This window comes from Dromiciops gliroides, chromosome 4, assembly GCF_019393635.1.
Source record: "Dromiciops gliroides isolate mDroGli1 chromosome 4, mDroGli1.pri, whole genome shotgun sequence".
Classification (NCBI taxonomy): Eukaryota; Metazoa; Chordata; class Mammalia; order Microbiotheria; family Microbiotheriidae; genus Dromiciops; species Dromiciops gliroides.
Window position 1 is genome coordinate 479,044,889 of NC_057864.1, and position 23,312 is coordinate 479,068,200.

At 42.3% G+C, this 23,312-nt stretch overlaps 1 protein-coding gene across 1 annotated transcript; it reads right to left on the bottom strand.

Moving 5' to 3' along the window:
• Nucleotides 1–11,364: 11,364 nt before the first annotated feature.
• COPS9 (COP9 signalosome subunit 9) lies at nt 11,365–13,842 on the bottom strand. Its single transcript, XM_044004477.1, has 3 exons — nt 13,672–13,842; nt 12,877–12,949; nt 11,365–11,659 (listed from the first exon to the last, which is right to left on the bottom strand). The coding sequence occupies exons 1-3, from the start codon at nt 13,732–13,734 to the stop codon at nt 11,622–11,624; spliced, it is 174 nt and encodes a 57-aa protein (XP_043860412.1). The 5' UTR covers nt 13,735–13,842; the 3' UTR covers nt 11,365–11,621.
• Nucleotides 13,843–23,312: the final 9,470 nt, after the last annotated feature.

Sequence of the window (23,312 nt, forward strand, 5' to 3'; positions counted from 1 at the left end):
AGAGGGACCCTCTTTTCCTAGCAGCCCACATGCAGTTCTGCTACCATGCCAAAATCCCAGACAAAAAAAAGCCATCTTCCATGCTTTCCCCAGAAACTCTCTGTGAAACAGGAAGCAAGGCTATCCACACACACAGCTCCAAGGTAATTGGTAGGTAGCTTTGATTGACATGACTACAGGTGGTTCTATAGACAGAACTTCAGGATGCCAAGTCACATGAGGATGCCAAGTCACATGCTTTCTCCTCAGGGCGGAGCTCTGATTCTCACACTGGCATGCATGCATCAAAGAAGGTTCTGTGCTTGATGAGCAAAAGCAGAATTGCAGCAGCTCAAAAAGAAATGTGAGATGTGCAAATTTAGAGACATCTCCACTCCAATGTTCACATGGACTATTTGTGCCTGACTTGTGGTAGAGCCTTCTGAACTAGAATTGTTCTGATCAACCACACTGGGCCACACTGTACCTTGACTCCAACATAGAGATGTCATTTTTGTCCTCTTTGAGATGAAAGACAACAATTCAACCATTATTGTACTGATTTTTTTTTTTACATCACCTGAAGCATTTGTTCTTTTCTGTTGTTAATCAATTTGAAAAGTGTAACATGGTACCTCAGAGTTGTTTTAATTTGCATTTCTCTAACCATAGTGATTTAGAACATTTTTTTAAAATTATAAAAGTATTTATTGCCAGTTACATGTAGAAATGGTTTTCAACATTTGTTTTTATAAGATTTCTAGTTTCAAATATTTCCCTCCCTCCCCTCCCTCTTCCCCCCTCCCATGACAACATGTAATCTGATATGGTTATATATGTACAATAACATTAAACATATTTCTGCATTAGTCATGTTATAAGAGAAGAATCGAGAGCAAAAAGGAAAAAAACCTCAAAAAAAGAAAAAAAACAACAGCACCAAAACCAAAAGAAACAGTATGTTCAATCTGCATCCATATTCCACAGTTTTTTTTTTTTTTTTTTTTCCTGATTGGAGAGCTTTTTCCATCATGAGTCCTTTGGAACTATCTTGGACCATGTATTGGCTGAGAAGAATCCAGTCTATCACAGCGGATCAACACTCAATGTTGATGATACTGAGTACAGTGTTCTCCTGGTTCTGCTCCTCTCACTCCTCCTCAGCTCATGCGAGGTCCTTCCAGGTTTCTCTGAAATCCGCCTCTCATTGCTGATTTAGAAATTTTAAATGTAAGGTTTGGATAGCTTTTGATTTTTTCTGAAAGCCATCTATTTATATCCTTTGACCATTTACCAAATGAGGTGATGTCTATTATTTTTTATATAAATTTGATGCAGGTCCCTATATATTTGAGAAATGAGGCCTTTTATCAAAGTGATTTGATATAAATCCTACCTCCTCCAGTTTTCCTGCTTTTCATCTAATTTTGACTGCATTGGTTTTGTTTGTGCAAAATCTTTTTAATGTCACGTAATCAAAATGATCTATTTATTTTTCTATGATCCTCTCTATTTCTTGTTTGATCATAAATTCTTCCCGTATTCATATATTTAATAGGTAAATTTTTCCATGTTCTCTAATTTACTTATGTCACCCTTTTAATGTCTAAAATCATTTAACTATTTTCACCATATAGGTATGACATGTTGATCTATGCATAGTTTCTGCCAAAATCATTTCAGTTTTTTCAGCAATTTTGTCAAAGAGTTCTTTGCCACTTAAGCTGGATCTTTGGGTTCATCAAAAACTAGAACACATTGGTCATTTACTCCTATATTGTGTAATCTATTCCTCTGATACACCACAACTTTCAAATTAAAGGCTCAAGAGAAGCCTAAAAGGGTAAAAAATGAAAAGAGAATTCATAAAGGACTCAATAAGGTTAAACTGTTTACCTTTCTATATGGGAAGATGGATACATGTAACTTCTAAGGACTTTATCAGTATGAGGCAGTTAGAAAGATTCTTCATTGACAGAGGGTATAGGTGTGATCAATTATGTTTCGATAAAGAAAAAAAAAACCCAAAGTTACTCCTCTTTGATTCTTTGGGGTTATAGACCTAGTAGTGGTATCACTGGAAGTATATACTCAGGTTGGTGACTTCCGATTCATCTGGACCAATTCTGTAATTTTGTTGGCATAGGAAAAGCTTCTCTACCAATCCAGGTTAGTAGCTGACCTGTAACTTAAAGAAACTGCTTAGAGCCCTGAGGTTATGAGACATTTCCAGGGTCACACAGCATGTGTCAGAGGTGGGACTTGAACCCACTTCTCTTCCTTGTTTTGAGGTCAGTTGTCCCACTGTTTCTTTTTTATTTTATTTTATTTTATTTTTTTAAGCGAGGCCATTGGGGTTAAGTGACTTGCCAGGGTCACACAGCTAGTAAGTGTTAAGTGTCTGAGGCCGGATTTGAACTCAGGTACTCCTGACTCCAGGGCTGGTGCTCTATCCACTGCACCACCTAGCTGCCCCCACACTGTTTCTTAAAGTATACACATGCTGCAGTGACAGGTACTTGTAAATTTTACAGGTATTCTAGAGTTTTCTAGACAAACTCCTTCATCAATATATTTCATTTTTGTAGGGACCAAATTTTAATTGGGAGTGTTAGCTAGGTGGCTTGCCAGCAATATGGGGCAAGGAAGGAGTCTAACAGCCTCTCTCAAAAACAGAACAGGGTTTATTAACAAGAATGAACTTATATAACACAAGCAAGATCAGTAGAATTAAGGGAAAGGAAAAAAAATGGGGGAAGGAAATGATACAATCTGAATCACACCACCACCCAGGGATCAGCTGAGAACACATGGCTGCGTCCTGTCGCTTTCCAGCTTTAAGCTAGAATGGTGAAACTCCTCCCTTCTCCTTCCCAGCAGACCCCAGCCTAACCACACACAGCCCCAAGCCAATTGGCTGGCAGCCCTGACTGAGTCACATGACTGCCCTCACTGGGCTTCCAGTCATTATAATTTTGCCAGGCCCACGTAGGCGTCGGCTAGTGGTGATGATGTGAGGTGCCAGTGCCATGGCAATGGCTACAACCAGTGGGTGGAGCACTGTGCCATTGTGGAGGTGCAGCGCCTGAGCCCCAGGCCAGTGCGTGCACCAGGGTTTTAAAAAAAATTCTAGCAAAAAGATGGGGTTATAACAACCTCAAATAACAATTAATTCTTTACAATTTCAAGAATACGCCTCTTTCTCAAAGCTCATAATTCCCTTTAAGCCTGGAATCTCATGTAAGGCAGTGTGGTAGCATCAGAGTCAGAAGAGCTGGGTTCCAATGTTGACTCTTCCACTTATCTACTGTGTGACCTATAGGAAAGATTACACCTCTCCAGGCCTTGTTTTTCTCATCTTTAAGGGCTCCAAGGTCTTTTCTAGCCCGGGATCTAAGATCCTATTTTCAAGTTACATTGGATTTGACTACAATTTCATGGGATTTTGATGCTTCATTTATGCCTCATTTATGAGGCTTTTTATGAGATGGATCTAAAGTTTAGCAGCCACCTCGCCCAATCTCCTCATTTTTATATGTGAGAAAACTTGGGCAGTGTAATATAAATAGGAAGTTGCAGATCTGGGATTCAAACTTAGGCCCCAAGTCTCCAAGTTCAATGTTAAGGTTCAGTAATCTTTCCAATGAAGTCTGTTGCCAACTATTTCAAGGCAGAAGTTAATTCGGTCCAGATTAATATTTTCCAACAAACTCTATCCTTATTATCCTTATGTCGATGGAGGCATTAAAAAAAAGATTGATTCTGTCTCTTTTGTTTTGGTAACAGCTACAAACACCAAATATAAAGCAAGCAAAAACGCCAGGCTTGCCAGAAACCATATTAAAAAATAGATTTGTTTGTTATTCTTGGGAGAACATTTGGACTGCTTTAAGCATCAAGCTCCCTTTCTCGCCTGGCAAGTCTGATAGACTACCTACTGCAAGCCTGCTACCCAGTGAGCATAATACATACCCAGAAACCTAATAGTCTTGCAGCTTATTTAAGTAACCATTTGTTTTGGTTAAATAATAGCACACAACTTCGAAACCAGAATTTGCCTATTTCATTTTAAAAATGTACCTGGGCAACTTAATCATGGACATTTAAATATCACAACAGGCAGTAATGTTTCTCAGGGGTGCTCCTCAGACTTGATTTCCAAGTAAACCATAAAGCAGAACAAAATGAAATGGAAGATTTGGCAAGCACTCCGAAATTCAGTTGGATAAATAAAATAGAATTGTTTTTGCCCTAATTATTAGAGGAAATTAACTTACCTGTCATTTTATTTTATTCTCTATAGGCACTAAGCAAAGGGAAAGTACTTAATATTAGTTATAAATATTGAATTAACAAAATTCTCTTTCTGATATGCTATAGCCATAGATCTTGGTTAGCTACACTTTTAGATAATTAATTACAACGAACAAAATTAAGTAAAACAGCACATTTCTATAACAATGTAAGGTTTGCAGAATACTTACACATATAATCTCATGTGACACTGGAGAAGACACAGGTGGGTATGATGTACACAGGTTATCAACTATGACGGGTACTGTCTCTCCCAAAGCTGGCTTTGGCATTTTACTTCATATACATTCTGTAGTAACATTTATTTTTATATATTGTGGTCATCCGATAGAATGTAAACACCTTCAGGGCTGAGATTCTTTCTTTCTTTCTTTTTTTTTTTTGTCTGTGTATCCCCAGTGTCTGGCATATATCAGGTGCTTGAGAAATGTTTTTTGGCTATTGAATAGTGATTGGGAAAGGGCATACAAGATATTCCTAGGGACACATGCTCAGAAAAAGAGAAAGAAGGCACATTACACAGTGAGGAGACAACATCTAAGTGTTATGCTGCTACCCCTAAAGCATTAAAAGAGCCACAGGAAGGGAAAAAAGCCTCCAGAGTACTGGATGGATTTGCTATGAAAGATTAGAAAACGTGAACAAGAATCACACATGGTGAGAAGGAATAAAGGGATTATGATCTGGGGAAAATCCCCTCCCTGATAAAATCAAAGACCTATCAAAGTACACAATTCTATGGGCAAAATGTTACCTCTAGGTGTGCTAAGTATCCCCTTACACATAGGAAAATAGGCAACATTTTGCTTTTAGAATCATGCATCTATCTGCACACATTTATTTATATGCATATACAGAGCATATTTTTGTGTATATGTAGAATGTGCATATGTATAGATCTGTATAGCTAGACCAACAGATATTCAACAGAACCTCCCTATGTGCCAGGCTGCTGGTGGGATGTTCTAGGCTACAAGGAAATGTTAAAATAGTTTCTGCTCTCATGTATCTTACATGTGTATGGTGAAGATAACCTATATACAAGAAATATACAATGTATGCATTCCTATATGTGTATGTATATATAAATATGGAGGGAGGCAGAGACAGAGAGAGAGAGAGTTTATGAGTGTATAGATATGATAAGGATAGGAAATGGATCTGTGATTTCACTGATACAGAGAACTCCTGCTTGAGTAAACTCCTTTTACCATTCAGGTTGGTACCTCCTCTGCAATTTATAGTAGTGGTTTGAGTACTGAGGTGAAGTGATTTGCTCAGGGTCTTACAGTCAACATGAGTCAGAGGTGGGACTTGAACCCAGGTCTTCCTGAGTCTGTGCCAATACTCTATACCACACTTCCTGTCACACACACACACACACACACACACACACACACACACACACTCCACTTCACATGTTTTTCAAACTTCTAGGTGTAAGCAGATATTATAAACAGCCCTTCTATTAACTAGAAAGGCAGAAAACTGGAAAAGGAATCGTACAAAGAAAAAATAAGAAATACTTAAAAAAAAGATTAAAGTCATTTCACAAACATTTATTACTGAGTACTTTCTATGCATAACAACCTGGGCAGGTCTTTGCTCTTCAGGAGCACACAGTCTACTGAAATAGAAGAAATGTACACAAATATGTAACAATAATCAATAAACAATAATCACAAATAACTGTAACAATAATTGTAGTCCTTATGGATCCATTTTTTAACCTGGCCCAATGCCTCTGGCAGTGGAAGAGGCTCCAGGTGAGGAATGCCCATTTCCCAAGCAGTTCAGCCTCAGAGCCTGGGGAGGGTGAAGGCTCGTGCCCGGGGCCATCTGGCTGCCAGAAGCGGATCTTGACCCTAGGCCTTCCTGACTCCAAAGCCAGTTCTTCATCCACATGATCAGGATTTCCTATTTTACAGGGCTCTTGTGCACAGCTCTGCCTGATGCTCACAGAAATAACAAGAGTACATGTGACGGTACTTTCAAATTTACAAAGCATTTTCCTCATCACACTGTTAATCAAATTTTATTGATAAGGAAATGGAATCAGAAATAAAGACACTTGAGAACATACTAGGGAACCCACGCCTCTTAGCATCTCTTGTGTGTGCTTTGCCTCGAGGGGGTGACACAGAATCAGTGTTGTTACAAGAGGGGAGAGGGCATGTCTGTTTGGTAAAGAACCTGGAAAGAATTCATGAAGAAGGCAGAGCTTCTTCCATTCTCTTCCTCTCAACAACCCCTGCAATCATCTCTCCCTCTCTCCTTCTTCCCCATCTTGGACAAAGAGGTACCTTTCCCTGGGCCAAGGACAACTTCTCCACATGTGTCTTGACCCTCTTCCCTCCCATCTCCTCCAAAAGACTGTATCCTCAATCATCCCTCTCTCTTGATGCTTCAACTTCTCCCTTCCCTACTACTTTCAAACCTGTCTGAGTCTCCCCATCTTTATTTTTTAATTCAATTTTATTTTATTTTCAATTCCAGAATCTCTCCCTCCCTGCCGCTGCCTATTGAGAAAGAAAGAAATAAAAACAAATCTATTACAAATATGAAGTTATGGGAAACAAATTTCTGCATTAGCCACATTCTGAAAAAAGACAGAAAAAAAGTGCTTCCATCTGCAGCCTGAGTTCCTAAGTTCTCTATGTGGAGATGGATTTTCCTCATGCACCCTTTGGAACAGTGGTGGGTCACTGAGCTGGCTGATCATCCTTACAACACTGCTGCTTCTGTGGCAGCTGTTCTGGTTTTGCTCCCTTCACTTTGCATCAGTTCACAGAGGTCTTACCAGGTTCTTCTGAAACCACGTGCAACAGTATTCCATCATATTCATATGCCATAACTTGTCCACCCATTTCCCAACTGGGGGGAATCTTCTCAATTCCAATTCTTTACCATTACAAAATGAGCTAAAAATATTTTTGTACATATGGGTCCTTTGCCTTTGGTCTTTTTGGGTTATAGACCTGGTAGCCCTCCCCCATCTTTAAAATAATATTACTAAACTGTGCATATCCTTTGACCTAAGGATAACACTACTGGACTTATACCTCAAAGAGACCAAAGAAAGAGGAAGAGAGCCTATATATACAAAATATTTATAGTAGCTCTTTTTTGTGTGTGACAGCAATGAACTAGAATCTAAGGTAATGCTCATCAATTGGGGAATGGCTGAACAAATTATGGCATATTAATATGCCATAAAAAACAAGGAAAGGCTGCAGCTTTCAGAGCTCCCTGTGATCCGTCCACAAACTTTCAAAAAAAAAAAAGCCATAAGACAATTCCTGGAGCAGCAGAACCCACAAGAGAACAGAGTGAGATCATTGCAATAATCAGCCAGGATTCCAGAAAACTGATCACGAAAGGCTTTACATCTGAACCTCACAGCAATCCCATTGCTATTATGCTTACTTTACAGCTGAGGAAAAAGAGGTAGACAGAAGTGGAGTGACTTGCCCAGTGTCACACAGCTAGTAAGTGTTTGAGGTCTTCCTCAGGTGACTCAGGTCTTCCTGACTTGAGGCTCAGTGCTCTATCCACTGTATCACCTAGCTGCCATGTACTAAATGTGCAGAATGACCAAAATGGAAGGTGTTTTGCTTGACTATTCATGCTACTTTCTTTTTTGTCAGTTGGGGGCTCAAGGGGGTGAAGGAGGGAAAATAAATACATGTTAATTGAAAATGTTAAAAAAATTGTCAGTAGGGTGTACCCTTCCCTCAAGCTATCACTCTGTATTTCGTTTTTTCTCAGCCAGACTCTGAACAAGCTGTCTACAACTGCTTCTCCTGCTCACCTCACTCATTCTTCATCCCTTTACTATCTAGCTTCAGTCCTCAATGTCAAAGTGAAATTGCCCTCTTTAAAGTTACCAATCACCTCTGAGCTGTCAAATCTTAGGCATTTCTCAGGCCTAATCTTTCTTGACCAATGTGCCACCCGCTGCCTTCTCTGGGTTTTGTGACAATACTTACTCTCTTTGCTCATCTCCTACCTATCTGACCACTACTCAGTCTCTTTTGCTTGCTTCTTCTCCACCTTGCATGCCTTAACTTTGGGCTCTTTCCTCTTCACCCTCTCTCCTCTTGCTCTTGGTAAACTGTTCCTATGAGTTGAACCATCTTCTCTATGCAGATGACTTATTTAGATACCCAGTCTCTCCCCTGAGCTTTGGTCCCACATCACCGATTACCTTTGCATATTTCAAATTGAATGTCATGGAAACATCGCAACCCTAACATGTCTATAATTGAACTCATTATCTTGTCCCTGAAGCCCTCCCTTTCTCCAAGCTTCCCTCTTTCCGTTGAAGGCCCCGGTAGCCTTCTAGTGCCTCCGGTTTGTAATCTCAGTGTTATTCTGGCCCCACAGCCAATCAGCCCTCACCTCTCATGAACCTACCACTTCTTGTCACTCCCAGAAACACTACACAGCTTGGTTCAGCCTCTCCATCTGTCATCTGGATTACTGGTTTCCTTGCTTCAGGTCTTGTTCCTCCCCTCCCCACCACCTCCAGTGGATTCAGCACACTACTGCCAAAGCAATTTTCATTAAGTAGACCATTATTATTATTATTATTTTGGTATGGCAATTGGGGTTAAGTGACTTGCCCAGGGTCACACAGCTAGTAAGTGTTAAATGTCTGAGGCCAGATTTGAACTCAGGTCCTCCTGACTCCAGGGCCAGTGCTCTATCCACTGCACCACCTAGCTGCCCTAAAGTGGACCATTATTTTGTTACTCAGCCAACCCCAGTGGCTTCCTATTGCCTCTAGAATAAAATACAAGCTCCTCCCTTTGGTTTTTAAAGCCCTACACAACCTTGTGCCAATCATCTTTTCAGATTCCGCAGACATGACTCAACTCCCACACTGTCCTTTGGCCCAAACGGCCTTCTCTGTGTTCCTCATAAAGAATATCCCGCCTCTTGACTCTGTGCCTCTGCAGTGGCCATCTCCCATGTCTGAAATGCACTCCCTCCTCACCTCTGCCCCTTTTCACCCCCAACAACAAAAATGCAGATCAGGCATCATCTTCTGCATTAACTTTTTTATGAATCCAACTTTCTATCTGCTTTTTTCCCTAACAAAGTGGACAGCACTGGTCCTAGACACAGGAAGACCTGAGTTCAAATCTAACCTTGGATGCTTACTAGCTGTGTGATCCTGGGCAAGCCACTTAACATGTTTTCTCAGTTTCTTCATGGGGAAAAGGGGATAGTAATAAGCAGATACCTTACAGGGTTATGAGGATCAAACTAGGTAACATTTGTAAAATGCCTATCAGGTAGTAGGTGCTATACAAAAGTTTATTCCCTTCCTCTGTCTCCCCATGGTCTAGCAGTGCCTGGCAAATAGCACTCACTTGATTAGTGTGAGAGATTGTGCTGTGAATGAGCAACAGGACAACCAGTTTGGCTGGACTACAGTGTATGTAAAGGGGAGTAATGTATGATGAGACTAGAAACCCAAGATGGAGTCAGCTTGTATGGGGCTGCAAGGTCAGAGAACAGCTTTTATCTGACCCTAAAGGCAACAGGAAGGTGACTGAGTAAAAGAGAGGCATGGCCAGACCAGTGCTTTAGGATGTATCACTGTGGCAGCTGTGTAGAGGATGAGATGGAGGGAAGAGAGAAACTTGAATCCAAGAGACCAAGGAAGCTGCCATTGCAAGTGAGAGGTGATGAGGCTAAGCTAGGTTGATGGTTATAAGAAGGACCAATGTCTCCAGGCTCCTAGGCCACATTTCTCCCACCACATTCTGCTGTCTCTCTCTACCAGAATCAGGAGCACATGGAGCAACGTTGCAGCTAGAGAACGCTTTATTTATAGAGACTGATGCTAAGAGAACACCCCCCCCCCCACGCCCACACACACCTCACAGGTGTGTCCAAAGTCTAAGCCTGAAAGCAGGAGTGACAGAGGTAGGGAACCAGGCACAAGGAATAACGTGGGCCAGCCCCTTTGGGGGTATTGTGAGTCACGTGGACTGGACAGCTCCTAAGGGAAGGCAGGACTCAGTGAAAGAAAAACTGTTTGATCCCTTACAGAAAGGGGGAGAGTTTTGTTAATTGTTGAGTTCAGATAGGAGTCTGTTCTATGTTTTCTGTTGAGTTAAAAATTGTCCTAGAGTCAATATCCTCTTATCCTGAGTGCTTGTAGAGGAGGTGAAGGCAAAATAAGCCTGATTCTAATGTTTCCAGGAAAAACTTTGGGTTGAGAATGTCCAAGACTTGTATGTGGGGTTATTTTCTCAGTGGCTGAGCCTCAGCTGATACACTGGTTAAATACAGTCATATGTTGTACAAAGTATGTCAACACCTGATTTTAATAGTGATACTAAGAGATGTACCCTCTATCTCTGGCTACAAAGGAGAAAAGACTAGACCTAAGGTATAACCAAATCAGTGTTTTTTAAAAAAAGGTGAATCAAAATAGTGCTCACCCATATGATGTTAGGAGTGCAGCACATCGTACCCTCAACACATCAGTCACTCAACAAATAATTCTTGTCTGTGGAGATGTATTAAAATGATAAGTAATTACTTTGTAACGATTGGAATGACGCCACCTGCTGGATACTTACTGTAGAAGAGTTCTGCCCATGAAGCAAAGGTCTTTGAGGGCAAGACCAGGCTTCAGGAAGTGACGCGGACTAGTGGGAGGAGGAAGGAAGAGACTGGCGCTCGGTCTCACTCTCTTTCCTCTGGACTCTGGCGGAGAAGGGAGCTAGAAATGTGCTCTCCCTTTAATAGATAGGAATCTAGGCCTTTTTCTCTCTCTTTACCAAATTCTTATTCTCCTTAATAAATGCTTAAAAGTCTAACTCTTGCTAAAGCTTATAATTTATTGGCGACCACTCATTAGATATTTTAGACAGTTTAGCTAGAATTTTAGCCTTAACAACTTGCTGAGGCAAAATAAGAAAAATCTCATTATGCATTTGACAGGCTAACAAATTTGCTGTTTGAATCAGCATTTCAACACATAAGCAATTCACTTTTCAAAATTATGCATCAAACCTTGACATCATTCAAATGTGGAAAAAGACAACTACATGCAGATAAAACTTTTTCTCATTTTTATTCAAACAAAGACAACAGCTGATATTAAAAGATATTTACCAGTAGCTTCTTAATGGTTAACATTTTTCCATAATTAATTTCCTGTCTTGGTTAACCATGTCCCAACTTTGAGTGACTTCCCGAAGCTCATTAGGGATCATATACCATCTTTTAATTAAATAAAAGGGTATTCACGCTATTGCTACGAAACAAAGAATTAACATCTTGGGTTTCCATAGCTTGAAATCATTTCACTGGATATCATCGTCATCAAAAAGATCTTCGAAATCTAGGCAAAAAATGAACCATTAATATAATCCATTCAGAGGTAAAGGGGCACTTCTACTTGTTTGATGATCTTTAACTTTCAAGTTGAACTAATAAAGCCTGTAATACATATTCCTGGTTTAAATGCCATGTGTATAAATGAAAATAATGGGCATAACATAATTATGATTAATGGGTTATTTCTATGCCATTTACCAGATTTACTGAACAGATCTTTAATTGCTAGCAAAATTGAAAGAAGAATGAAACACTAGTCGCCAGGCCACAGAAAATTCCACAGAAAAACTGCTTGTATGCTCTTCTCTTAAGAAGCTCTAGTGCCTGATTCACTTGTGATTTATTTTCCCGGCAAGTCCACATTTCAAAACTCTGCTCTATTTTAATTTTAATGGAGCCGTAAGAAGTCAATCTATTGCTACATGCGAAAAATACCTACTTCGTTTTGGCTCAATTTTAGTTTCTACAGAGTTAAGATGTTAAGTATTGTTTTTAATTGAATCATTGGCTCAACCACTTAACTGGTCTCTGCAATTATTTAAGAAAGCACAAAGAGTGCTGGTCAAATTCTATTTTATAAGATTGCTGATTATACTAGGCTCTTTCAAAGTCTTGGCCTAGGGCCCAGAATAGAATTCATTCCTCCTGTAGGGCAGTGAAATACCTTTATCATGCTTGTGTTAGGGATTAGACTAATAGTTACCATGGGGTTATATAGTCATAACTTGGGCTACAGGATTTTCACTGTGATGTTATAATGGCTATGTGGCAATGCAAACAAATATCATATCTTGGTTTCTTCCTCTCTGTGGGCCACTACAGATAGGAACCTAAGGGTTCGATCTGACCACTTTGAAAGATATGGTCATGCCAAAGAAGCCTGCCAACTCTTCACTCTGGGTGCCTCCCTCAAGTGTTTCAGTGGACAAGAGAGAAGAGGGGAGGGATAGGGCTAGCACCTGGTTACCCAGGAACTAAGCTAGACGACAGGCCATATGCCCCCTCAAAACGGACACATGTCCAAATCTGGCAAATAAGCCCGTTTTTAATATCCAACGTTGTGATTTTATTTTGTCTAACTCTGTAAACAGGCACCTGAACTGTGCAAAAATGTCCAATGGCCCAAATGTCCAACTCACAAAAGCTGTTAACACTCCCTACAACATATACTTCTTGCGATATTAAAAAGAAAGCAGCTGTCCCGAATGACCGCGTCCTTACCATTGAAGAAATCTGCGTGGACGGCCTTTTCATTGGCTGCCAAGTCCATCAAAAGGCCCGTGCTGCCTCCCGCCTGGCCAAGGAGGGAAACATCGCGTCAGTTGTTTGAATGCAAGAATACACAAAGAGGGGACAGCAATGGGTGCCCGTCAAATCTGCTATTAGCCCTCCTGCGCAGGCCCGGGGACCACCGCTATGTCAGTTTCCTCCCCCACTTACAGTCGGACCTTGGGCGGTAATTAACTCTTGCCTATTGCCCTGAGGACCGGCGGGCGCGGCATCGCAGCTGATGCAGAAGTAACCGGACATCGGGGTCGGCTTTCTTCTCTGGACGCGGCTGTCTGGAAAGGGGGCTTGACCCCAGCAGCCCCGTCCGGGTAAAAGGTGAGGGAGCCCCGCGGCTTCCCGGCTCCTGCCTCCCCGCTCACCCCAGCGGCCGCAACCCCCGCCCCCCGCCCCCTTTAAGCCTTCACAAGCAGCTAGTCTGGGGTATCCGGGCACAGCGGCCGCCGCCCTCTTCGGGGTCTCGCCTGCCGCCCCCCCATTTTACCGGTGAGTAAAGCGAGGCTGAGACCCAGAAGCGAGGGGTCGATGACGTCAGAGAGCCCAAGTGGGGTCCTGGGAAGACCCCGGAGTCTGGGGGGAGGGAGCGCCCCGCCCCTCGCTATAGCCCCGCCCGCCTCGGGATCCCGCCCCCTTCCAGCCAACTGCCCTCCCCAGCTCCGCTGCTCACGTGACCCACGCCCCCGAAGTCCCTGGCTAGGCCTCGGGTGTAGCTCCCGCTCCTGCCTTCACCTCGTCCAGGTCCACGTAGGGCCCGGCGCCCTCGGGGAACATCTCGTCCACAGCTGGTTTCATGCTCCCGTCAGTCTGTCCTTCCGTCTCGGCCTAGAACGTCACGCTCGTCTAGTCCCGGCACGTTCCGCCCTCTTGTGTGGTCCGCTGTGCGCAGACTTCCGGTCGCGGCCGAAGCATTTCCTGTGTACGCGCGCATGCGCGGCATGTGTAGGCGGCGAAGGACCGCGCTCTCTATGGTACGTCGGGTTCCTTCTAGGGTTCGTTCCCGACAGGTAATTAACTAGTAGGGTACAAGCGCGGGCTGAGCTCGCCGTCGGGTCTGGATCCCCCGCAGGGGATCCAACACCTCGAGAAAGATTGAGTTTTTTGTCTTCCCTTTCTGGGCCAAAGCGATTTTTACATTAAAAAATGACTTTAGGGGCAGCTAGGTGGCACGGTGGATAGAGCGCCGGCCCTGGATTCAGGAGGACCTGAGTTCAAATTCGACCTCAGACACTTAACACTTACTAGCTGTGTGACTCTGGGCAAGTCACTTAACCCCAATTGCCTCACACACACAAAAAAATTAAAAAAAATTTTAAAATGACTAAAAAATAGAAGCACCTGGGGGCAGGAACAGTTCCCCGCGTGCTCCCTCCAGCTTAGCTCTCTGAGCCCAAGGTAGATTTCAGTCAAGGCTTTGGACAGGCTTTTTAAGCATCGGGGAGCCCGAGTGGTCCTGAGCCCCTCCCACCCCATACCAGCTTGAGTCCATTCTGTCTCCCCCAAGGATGGAGAAAGCGGCCAGGCTAGACTTGGGGAGGGGGCCAAGCTGCCGATGGAGAGGGGAGAGTGAGCCCGAGAATCCAGACGGACTCTTTATTAAAGGAGAGCTTTGGGAGAAGCTTAGTGTGCCTCTCTCCTGCCCTCCAATCAGAAGGGAGAGGAGGCTGAGGGGATCGGGGAGAGATTGAGGATCCAAGGCTGACTTAATAGCACCATGGAGTGGATGGGGGGTTCAGGAAGGACCAGCACCTTTGGTGTGAGGGCTTTCTGAGCCCTTTTGTGAGCTGCTTCACCCACCTCTCACCTGTGGCTCCAAGAAGCTGTTGCCTGCTCAGCGGCCACACCCTGGTAAGCCATCTCTGGCAGAAGGGCTAACCCAGGTTGTGGGTAACCCACAGGACTCAAACCTGTCTGATGTAGGGGGATGTCTACGGAAGCATGCGAAGACTTCCAGTGGAAGAGGCAGATGAGAACAGTTTATTCCAGTGGTCATGAAGGCAGCCGAAGCAGGTGCTGTGGAGCGCTTTGAAGATGCCAAGGTGAAGATGCCACTGCATCCCAGGTCTTTTGTCCTGCCGCTGGACTTGGATAACTCCGGAAGAGAGTGAGGCTGACGACCTTGTGCAACTCTGCCTCAATTAAATCCAATTCACTCCCGAGTCAAGAAATCACCCGGTGATGCTGAAAGAACAAGAACAACAACTCCGTAATGAGATTTCTGGGGATTGGCTGCTTCTGGGCGGGGCATCATGTTCTGGGGAGTTCAAACCCGGCAGATGGACAGATGGAAAGTGAAGAGATCTAAACCCAGATCCCCTGACTTCAGAGAGAGAGGCCCGAGTCTGAGAAATGAGGTCATGATAATAACTCACATTTCTATGGTTTGCAATGCATTTCTTTCACTACAGCCCTGGGAAGAAGGCAGTGCAGGCATTATTATTGGCATTTGATGGAAGAAGAAAATGGCTCTGAGAGATTATATGACTTGCCCATGATGCCACAGTAAGGTCCAAAGTTGGAGTTCAGGCTCAGATCTCTTGCCTCCAAACTATTTTGTCAATGACAACGCTGATGCTGGGAAGCTAGGTGGTGCAGTGGACAGAGCACTGGGCCTTCTTGAGTGCTCTGAGACACACACTTATTTAGCTCTCCCTGGGGCAAGAGCAAAACTGTGAAGCTGGCAACGTTTGTCTTTGGTGCCCCTTCCCTCTCTTTTCAAATTCCTTTTTATTTGACTGCTATGCCCTCACCACCTCCCTCCACCCCCAACTCCTCAAAAAGGTAGTTTTGGATTCAAATCCCTTGTCACTGACTACATATATAACCTTGAACAAGTCATTGAAGCCCTCTTGGCCTCAGCTTTATAATGATACACAGTAGTATGTATGCATCCGATGTAGAATTGGGCTTGACGTCCTCTGAAGCCAGCTCCAGATCAATGAGCCTGAGGCCCCTTATGTCTCAATGAGTTCTGCAGCATCAGTGTCGTTCAGTTGTTTTAGTCGTGACTGAGTCTGAATGACCCCATGTTGGGTTTTCTTGGCAGAGATACTGGAGTAGTGTGCTATTTTTTCCTCCAGCTCATTTTACAGGTGAGGAAACTGAGGCAAACAGGGTGAAGTTGATGTGGGATGAGTTTAATTGAAGAGATTGATCATGAGGTGTTCCAAAGAATTACAAGACTCAGTGACTCAGTTTCCCAAGTTTTATTGCAATATTGTGAGTGACCATAGGGAGAATACCAGAAAAATGGAAAGGTATCTCTTGAATAGGGAAAGAGAAGACAGTTATATTTATAGTATGGATAAATTGATTATCAGTCTTATTATAATAATCTCCAGCTTAGGGAGGTACAGGGGAGGGTTTATCCTAATTTGGATTTCCTGGGGATTTAAGCCAACCCTTGAGGCAGGTACCTTTTTCCGTGGAGGTGTGTTTTTGGGGTTCACCCTCATAAGGTAAATCTAGGGACAAATTTGGCCATTTCTGTGCATGTTACCTCAGCTTTCCAAGGGCAGAGTGTCTCTGTGTTTTTCATTCTCAGGCCTAGTTTCTGGGTATTAACATTTATCAGTTAGGATTTCTATAACCTGTCTCTTTATGTTTTTGTTGTAATTAAGGTCTCTATGACCTGCCTTTTTATGTTTTTGTTATGGGTGGTGATTAACGGGGGTAATTAATAGGAGCCAGACCTCCAGGTACTAGTTAACAAGAATCTAGGCCCTGACTTTGATGAGGGCCCAAGTCTTAAGTTATTCATTAATCCATTTCAGGACTGGGGCCTGTAAATTATAGCCCCTCTTGGAACTCGGATCTAAACCAGAGCTCCGGTTTTAGGTTTGTCTGTTAACCCCTTTTTGCTTCCTACATCAAAGTGGCTCGCCCAGGATCACACAGTTAGGAAGTGTCTGAGGCTAAATTTGAACTCAGGAAGATGACTCCAGGCCAGGCACTCCGCACTATGGCACCTCCCACCTAGCTTATCGTAGTAGCAGTAGACACAGGCTTAGATGTGCACTTCCAGTTGGCTATAGAGCTAGTATTTGTGACCACCATTTCAAATGGCTCCAAAGAAGGAGGTATGTTTTCTTCCCTTCCCCACATGTCTTCTCCCCTCCCCTCCCCATTTTTTTTCTTTTGTGAGGCAGTTGGGGTTAAGTGACTTGCCCAGGGTCGCACAGCTAGTAAGTGTCAAGTGTACGAGACTGGATTTGAGCTCCGGTCCTCTTGAATCCAGGGCCGGTGCTCTATCCACTGTGCCACCTAGCTGCCCCCCTCCACATTTTCTATTTTGAAATAAACAGGTGAGAGCTCTTCAACACAATCATATTGGCTTGACTGTTTTACTGTTTTATATATATATATATATATATATATATATATATATATATATATATGTGTGTGTGTGTGTGTGTGTATTTTAAAATATATATTTATATGTATTTATATTATATAGTTTATATATACACACATACACAGATATGTGTATATATGTGTGAATATACACATATTTACACACACACACATATATAAACACATATAGTTACTTAAATGGTTCTTTTTTCATTTCTCTCATTCCTTTTCATGTATACATTACTTTTACCAAGGTTAAGCTTTAAGCTATCAAGTAACCAGGTTTGAGTATAAAAAATCTAAGACATTGTACCTTTGTGTTCTCCTAAGGGTCATTGGAATTGTTTGTCTCAGAAGTTCTCTCTTATCTGATTCCACAACCTGACCCAAATGGACTTCTATGGATGGTATGAAGAGGCTCCTCTCTTTAGAAAGACAAAAGGATCAAGCAAAGATATGTCACTTGAAGCACCAATATGAATTTTTTGTTCCCCAAGGAGCCAAATTGTAGTTCACCAGTCTTGGTTGGGGCAAGATGCACGTGCGCGTGTGCACACACACACACGATATAACATTATATACAACACATGCATGCACATATATGCACAAGAAACAGATGCAGGCAACACACATATGTAACATGTATATGTATACATGCGATGTAACACAAGACAATGATGGAACCTAAAACAGACACATGCATATACATGCATACTCACATATAAGTATACAATATAACATACATAATGTTCATCACACATGCAATGCATGTGTACATACAAACCAATTTCCCCAGGATTCTATATGTACTGGGGTAAAGTATGTCACAGACCTGGGGGGCAATATTTGTGCCCCTAGTAATAAAACAGTCTTTCTAAGAGCCGCTTCAAGCTGGCTGACTAAAATGGTTCTAGTTTATAATCTGGTGGCATTAGAGAATCACTCGCCTCCTCAGGGAAGCCTCTGGAGCGCCAGCCTTGCTTTGGGACTCGAGGCTCATGTGTAAACTCTCACACTCCACTGGGAACTGGGAGAAGACGGCTCGGAGGGCGTGTGAGGGTTCTAAGTTGACCTAGAGGGAGGAGGAATCAAGAGCTATTAGAACAGCTCACCTGTGGAAACAAAACTGCTCCGATAAGTGGGGGGGCGGGTCCAAATAATTGTTGAAATTAATATATTCCAAGATATTTTTCATTCCCTATAGTAAGACCAGAGAAGGAAATAGTATTTGTGGGACCTGCCAAAAATAAATGTGAAAACCAGCAGTTTAGCTGTTAAGGGGACTAACCCAGTCTCTCAGCTCCCCCTGGTGGCCCATAGAAACACTGCATACTCAGTTTCTCCAAACCTTTGGAGTGATTTAAAATCTGTCAACAGCTGCATGTCCCGGAGTGTCTAAAGGAGGCAGTACTAAGTCAAACCAGACACAAATACCACATGGCTGTGAACCCTCCATTCTTTTTCACAATGGCATTGTTTCTATCCCTCCCCCTCCCCCCCAAATGCTATCTCCTTGGGAAAGGAAGCATGTTAAGCTATCTCCAGTCCTTAATTAACAAATTCATTTATGAGGACCTTTTGAAGAGCTTTGCATACAGTTCCTGGCACATAATAGTGCTTAATAAATGCTGGTTGACTGAAGGCCAACTGAAGGAAGGTAGATAATTTATATAATAATATAGGTCAACCCGTGAAGAAAGTTTGGTTCAAAGCCCAGGAAGCCTGGGAAAGTAAAATCCAGGTGTGTGGATAGAGTATTGAACCTGGACTCAGGAAATCCTGAGTATGGCCTCAGACACTTACTAGCTGTGTGACCCTGTACAAGTCACTTAACCTCTATTTCTTCAACTGTAAAATGAAGATTATAATAGCATCTATCTTGCAGAGTTGTTATGAGGATCAAAATTTGTTTTCCAAAAGTGCCTGGCTCGGGCAGCTAGGTGGCGCAGTGGATAGAGCACCAACCCTGGATTCAGGAGGACCTGAGTTCAAATCCGGCCTCAGACACTTAACACTTACTAACTGCATGACCCTGGGCAAGTCACTTAACCCCAATTGCCTCACACCAAAAAAAAAAAGTGCCTGGCATATAGTAGATACTATATAAAAATGCTTTTGCCCCCTTTCTCTTATTCAGAAACTCTATTCTGGCTACATTACACAGACTACATTGTTTGGAGGGAAACAGAATACTTTGTTAGGCACTTGTGGCCCCACTGTGAAGCAGATCAGCTCTCACCATCTGTGAGTTAGCGTATCTTGAGTTTAAAATGGCTCTTCCCTTAGTCTGGTGCTTCCCAGATAAAGCTAAAAGTGTGATTTGGCTTTTAAAGCAAAATAATTCATTGCCAACTCATTGACATTTATGGAGAGAAAGTTTCCAGTTGGTGAAACATAACAAAGTAGGTTGCAAGGTTTGGGGAAAATGGTAAAAACCTCAGTGAATCTTTGAGGATGAAAGCTTTCAACCCTTGGTTTGACTATCACCAAAGAAAAGTTTGTCGCAGGGCATATTTGAGATGCTTAAGCATTTATGTGGAAAAGGAGCAATGCGGTCTTGGAATATTATTATTATTTATTTTGGAATGGCATTGCAGTGCAAAGGAAAGAGCACTGGACCTGGAGTAAGGTGGCCTGTGTTCAAATCCTACTTCCAGCCATTGCTGTCCACCTGCTTCAGTTTCCTCATTTGTGAAATGGGTGTACTGTGCCTGTCTCACAGCTTACAAGGAAAGCATTTTGGTAACTTTAATGTTATTGTTATTACTTACATGATTTTTTGTTGTTCAGTTGTGTCCAACTCTCCAAGACCCTATTTGGGGTTTTCTTGACAAAGATACTGGAATGATTTTAATTTCCTTCTCTAGCTCATTTTGCAGAGGGGGAAACTGAGGCAAACAGGGTGAAGTGATTTGCCCAGCTAGTAAGTGTCTGAAGCCAGATTTGAACTCACTCCAAAGAGGGACTGTTTTGGCCAGAGGGATTATCCCTGTACTCAGACCACCTCCAGATTTGCTCAATGTAGACAAAGATTCTTTATCCCACACCCAAGCCTGAGCTACTTGGGTGGAATATCAATATCCACAATGAAAAGGGTGTTAATTCTGTCTTTTGTCAGCCCTGTCTCTGAGTGATTGGACAAGGAAATAGGACAGGGAAAAAAAATCTCAGGTTTCCTCAATTTTAATAATTGACTATCAATATGAGAGAGAAATAATTGTTTCTCTCAACATTTGCAAAAAAGAGAGAAAGGATTTCTACTTTCAGAGGTAGGAGACAGCCACTTGCTTATGAGAGAAAGGAGTACATTGTGTCCTCAGTGTCACACACACACACACACACACACACACACACACACACACACACACACACACACCCCAAACCAGGAAGATAATAATGTTGACTCAGTGAATTCCATCCAGTCAGGAATTGTTCCCAAAGGAACCAGGAAGACCTCCCAAACCGACTCAAACCAGTCTTTCAGTATCCCCTAACAGACCTTAAACCCTTACTTTGCTTGCTTAATGAGCATTCATGAACCTCATACATATTACCCAACACAACCTGGGTAAAGATTTAACATTATAATGAGATATGTGTCATATGACGAAGGAGGGGGAACAATCTTCATATATAAGAAGCCTTTGACTAGACCAGAACCCTGTGACAGTGTCTGGTTCATTTACCTCTTACTTTACTGGTTGATGTTTCTTAGGAACCTGCTATACCAGGGGGTGAAGATCTACATTAGGCTATGCTGGGGGGAGAAGGATAAGATCTCTCTCAACATGTTATTTTATTGTGGAGACAAGAAAGTAGAAAAATATGAGACTATGAAAAGTGCCTAAAGAGACAGGGTTTATAGGAGTTTTGAGAAAGCAGAGGTCATAATGGATGGACTAACATTGGGAAGGATGACGGCTGAACACTTAGAGTTCTGTCAGAGGCATAAGCTTCATCTTGAACTTCTCCCCGATATGATGATATGCATCCATAGTTGCCAAGAAGTGAGAGGTGATCTAGTAATGATCAGAGGAAGAAGAGACAAATCGCTATATTGCTAACTCCCTGTTGAGTGTCCCTGAACCATTTATCACCTTGACATGAACAGAGAGAACTACCATTTCTCTGGGATGACTATCAGGGCTAAGACGGAGATTCTCCTGCGACATGCCATGCCCATAGACCACTATGACCCCCTCTTAATGATCCATGAGAGGACAAACGACACCACAGATAAGGATGGTGAAATCTTGGATAAGAAATAAAGGTTTCATGGGTGTAGGTGGCATTTGAATTATTTATACTGATGGAAGGTAAGGATTTCAGAAGAGAAAGCCACATTTGGAAAATGAATAGCTGACTAAGACTATTTCCAGGATTCAATTTTGATTTCTGAATTATAGTATAAAATATAGAAATGATGGATGCTTGCCTGGGGATAGAATGTACCTAATGAGGTCCAGGAAAAGTATATTTGTCTGAAGTCTTGTGAATCTGATTGAAAAGTCTTTCAGCTGTAAATAGAAGGAGGGAAGGGATAAAACTGCCAACTCAGAAACCCCAGAGAGGAGCTGGCACAACAGAGGAAGAAGACTATTTGTTGAGAATACCAGTAATTGACAGGAGATCATTTCTGAGAAGAGTCCCAGAAGTAATATCCATAGCCTCAGGTGGCCATCCACAAATGAACAGAATAAAAGAACAAGGTCACCAAGGTATCCTAATAGAAGGAGGCAAGTCTGACTTCATAGACATCTCAGAGTTGGTGAGACAAGATGGAAGTCTTGAACTATGAATTTGGATGGCCGTGCCTTATTCAGAAAAAGCCAAACTGAGACAAGGAGTAGTGGAGAAATGTTGTTTAGTAAGCTGATCATCTCAGATGAGAAAATCCAGGAATCAGAGGGGAGAATTTAGAAGAGGAATAATAGAAGGGAAAATGGAAGCAAGGTTTTTGTGCTTGTGTATAGTGAGCACTTGGCTGGGAAGAGAAAACAATGGGTTCAGGAAACGGATCCCAAACATGACATAGAAGCATCATGTTGTATTTGTGGAGGGCTGGCGGTATGCCAACATCCAGACATTTGCTAGAATTCTTATCTCTGCAAAAAAACAGAGCAGCTCTATTTTTTTAAAAGAAAAATTATTAGATCATTTGTTACATGAGAGAGCCAGAAAGAAGGGATGGCTCCTCCCCTCCAGTTTTTGGAAGATTTACATTATATAGGATTTTTAGAAAGTTATTTACTTCTTGTTGTTCAGTCATTTTTCATTCATGTCTGACTCTTCATGATGCTATTCAAGCTTTTCTTGGCAAAGATATTGGAGTGGTTTTCCATTTTGTTCTCTGACTCATTTTATAGATGAAGAAACTGAGGCCAACAGGGTGAAGTGACTTGCCCAGGGTCACACAGCTAGTGTCTGAGTCCAGATTTGAATTCAGGAAGATGAGTCTTCCTGACTCCCAACCTGGCACTCTATCTACTTTGCCACCGAGCTGCCCCAAAGGTATCCACAGTCATATACAAACCATTTGATAAAGTAACTGAACACAAGTCACACATAATAAAATCACGTGAAGGGAACTCAAAACACAAGCATGAGTGGACCCTATATAAGTCCTGAGTGTGGTAAACTGAAACAAGAATGCCTTGGGTGTGTCTAGGACCTGGGGGAACTCAGAATAACTTGTAGCCATCTCCAGAATTCCTAGAGAGTTACTAGTATCAGGTGATATTCTGGATATAGATCACATAAAGTTGGATTTAGGCAGTATAATTTTTTCAAACAATATAATAAATCCCACCCCCCCCCCGCCCACACACACAATTTTCTTCCTTTTGGGCTTTTTCAATTCCAACATTCTCATACTAGTGAAAGTATGATTTACAGAAGCAGAAAAGCTGGGTTATGATTTCAAAGGGAGTTTATTAAAATAATCCAAAATCAATGGAAACATTTTCTTCATTATTCATCTTGTCTAAAGCTTGATTTAATTCATTTAAGGAAAGATAGGG

Coding starts and splice junctions, on each gene's coding strand:
- COPS9 (XM_044004477.1), bottom strand. CDS start 13,734: ATGAAACCAGCTGTGGACGAGATGTTCCCCGAGGGCGCCGGGCCCTAC. Junction 12,950..13,671: donor CCTACGTGGACCTGGACGAG/GTGAAGGCAGGA, acceptor CTCCTTGGCCAG/GCGGGAGGCAGCACGGGCCT. Junction 11,660..12,876: donor CCACGCAGATTTCTTCAATG/GTAAGGACGCGG, acceptor TTTTTTGCCTAG/ATTTCGAAGATCTTTTTGAT.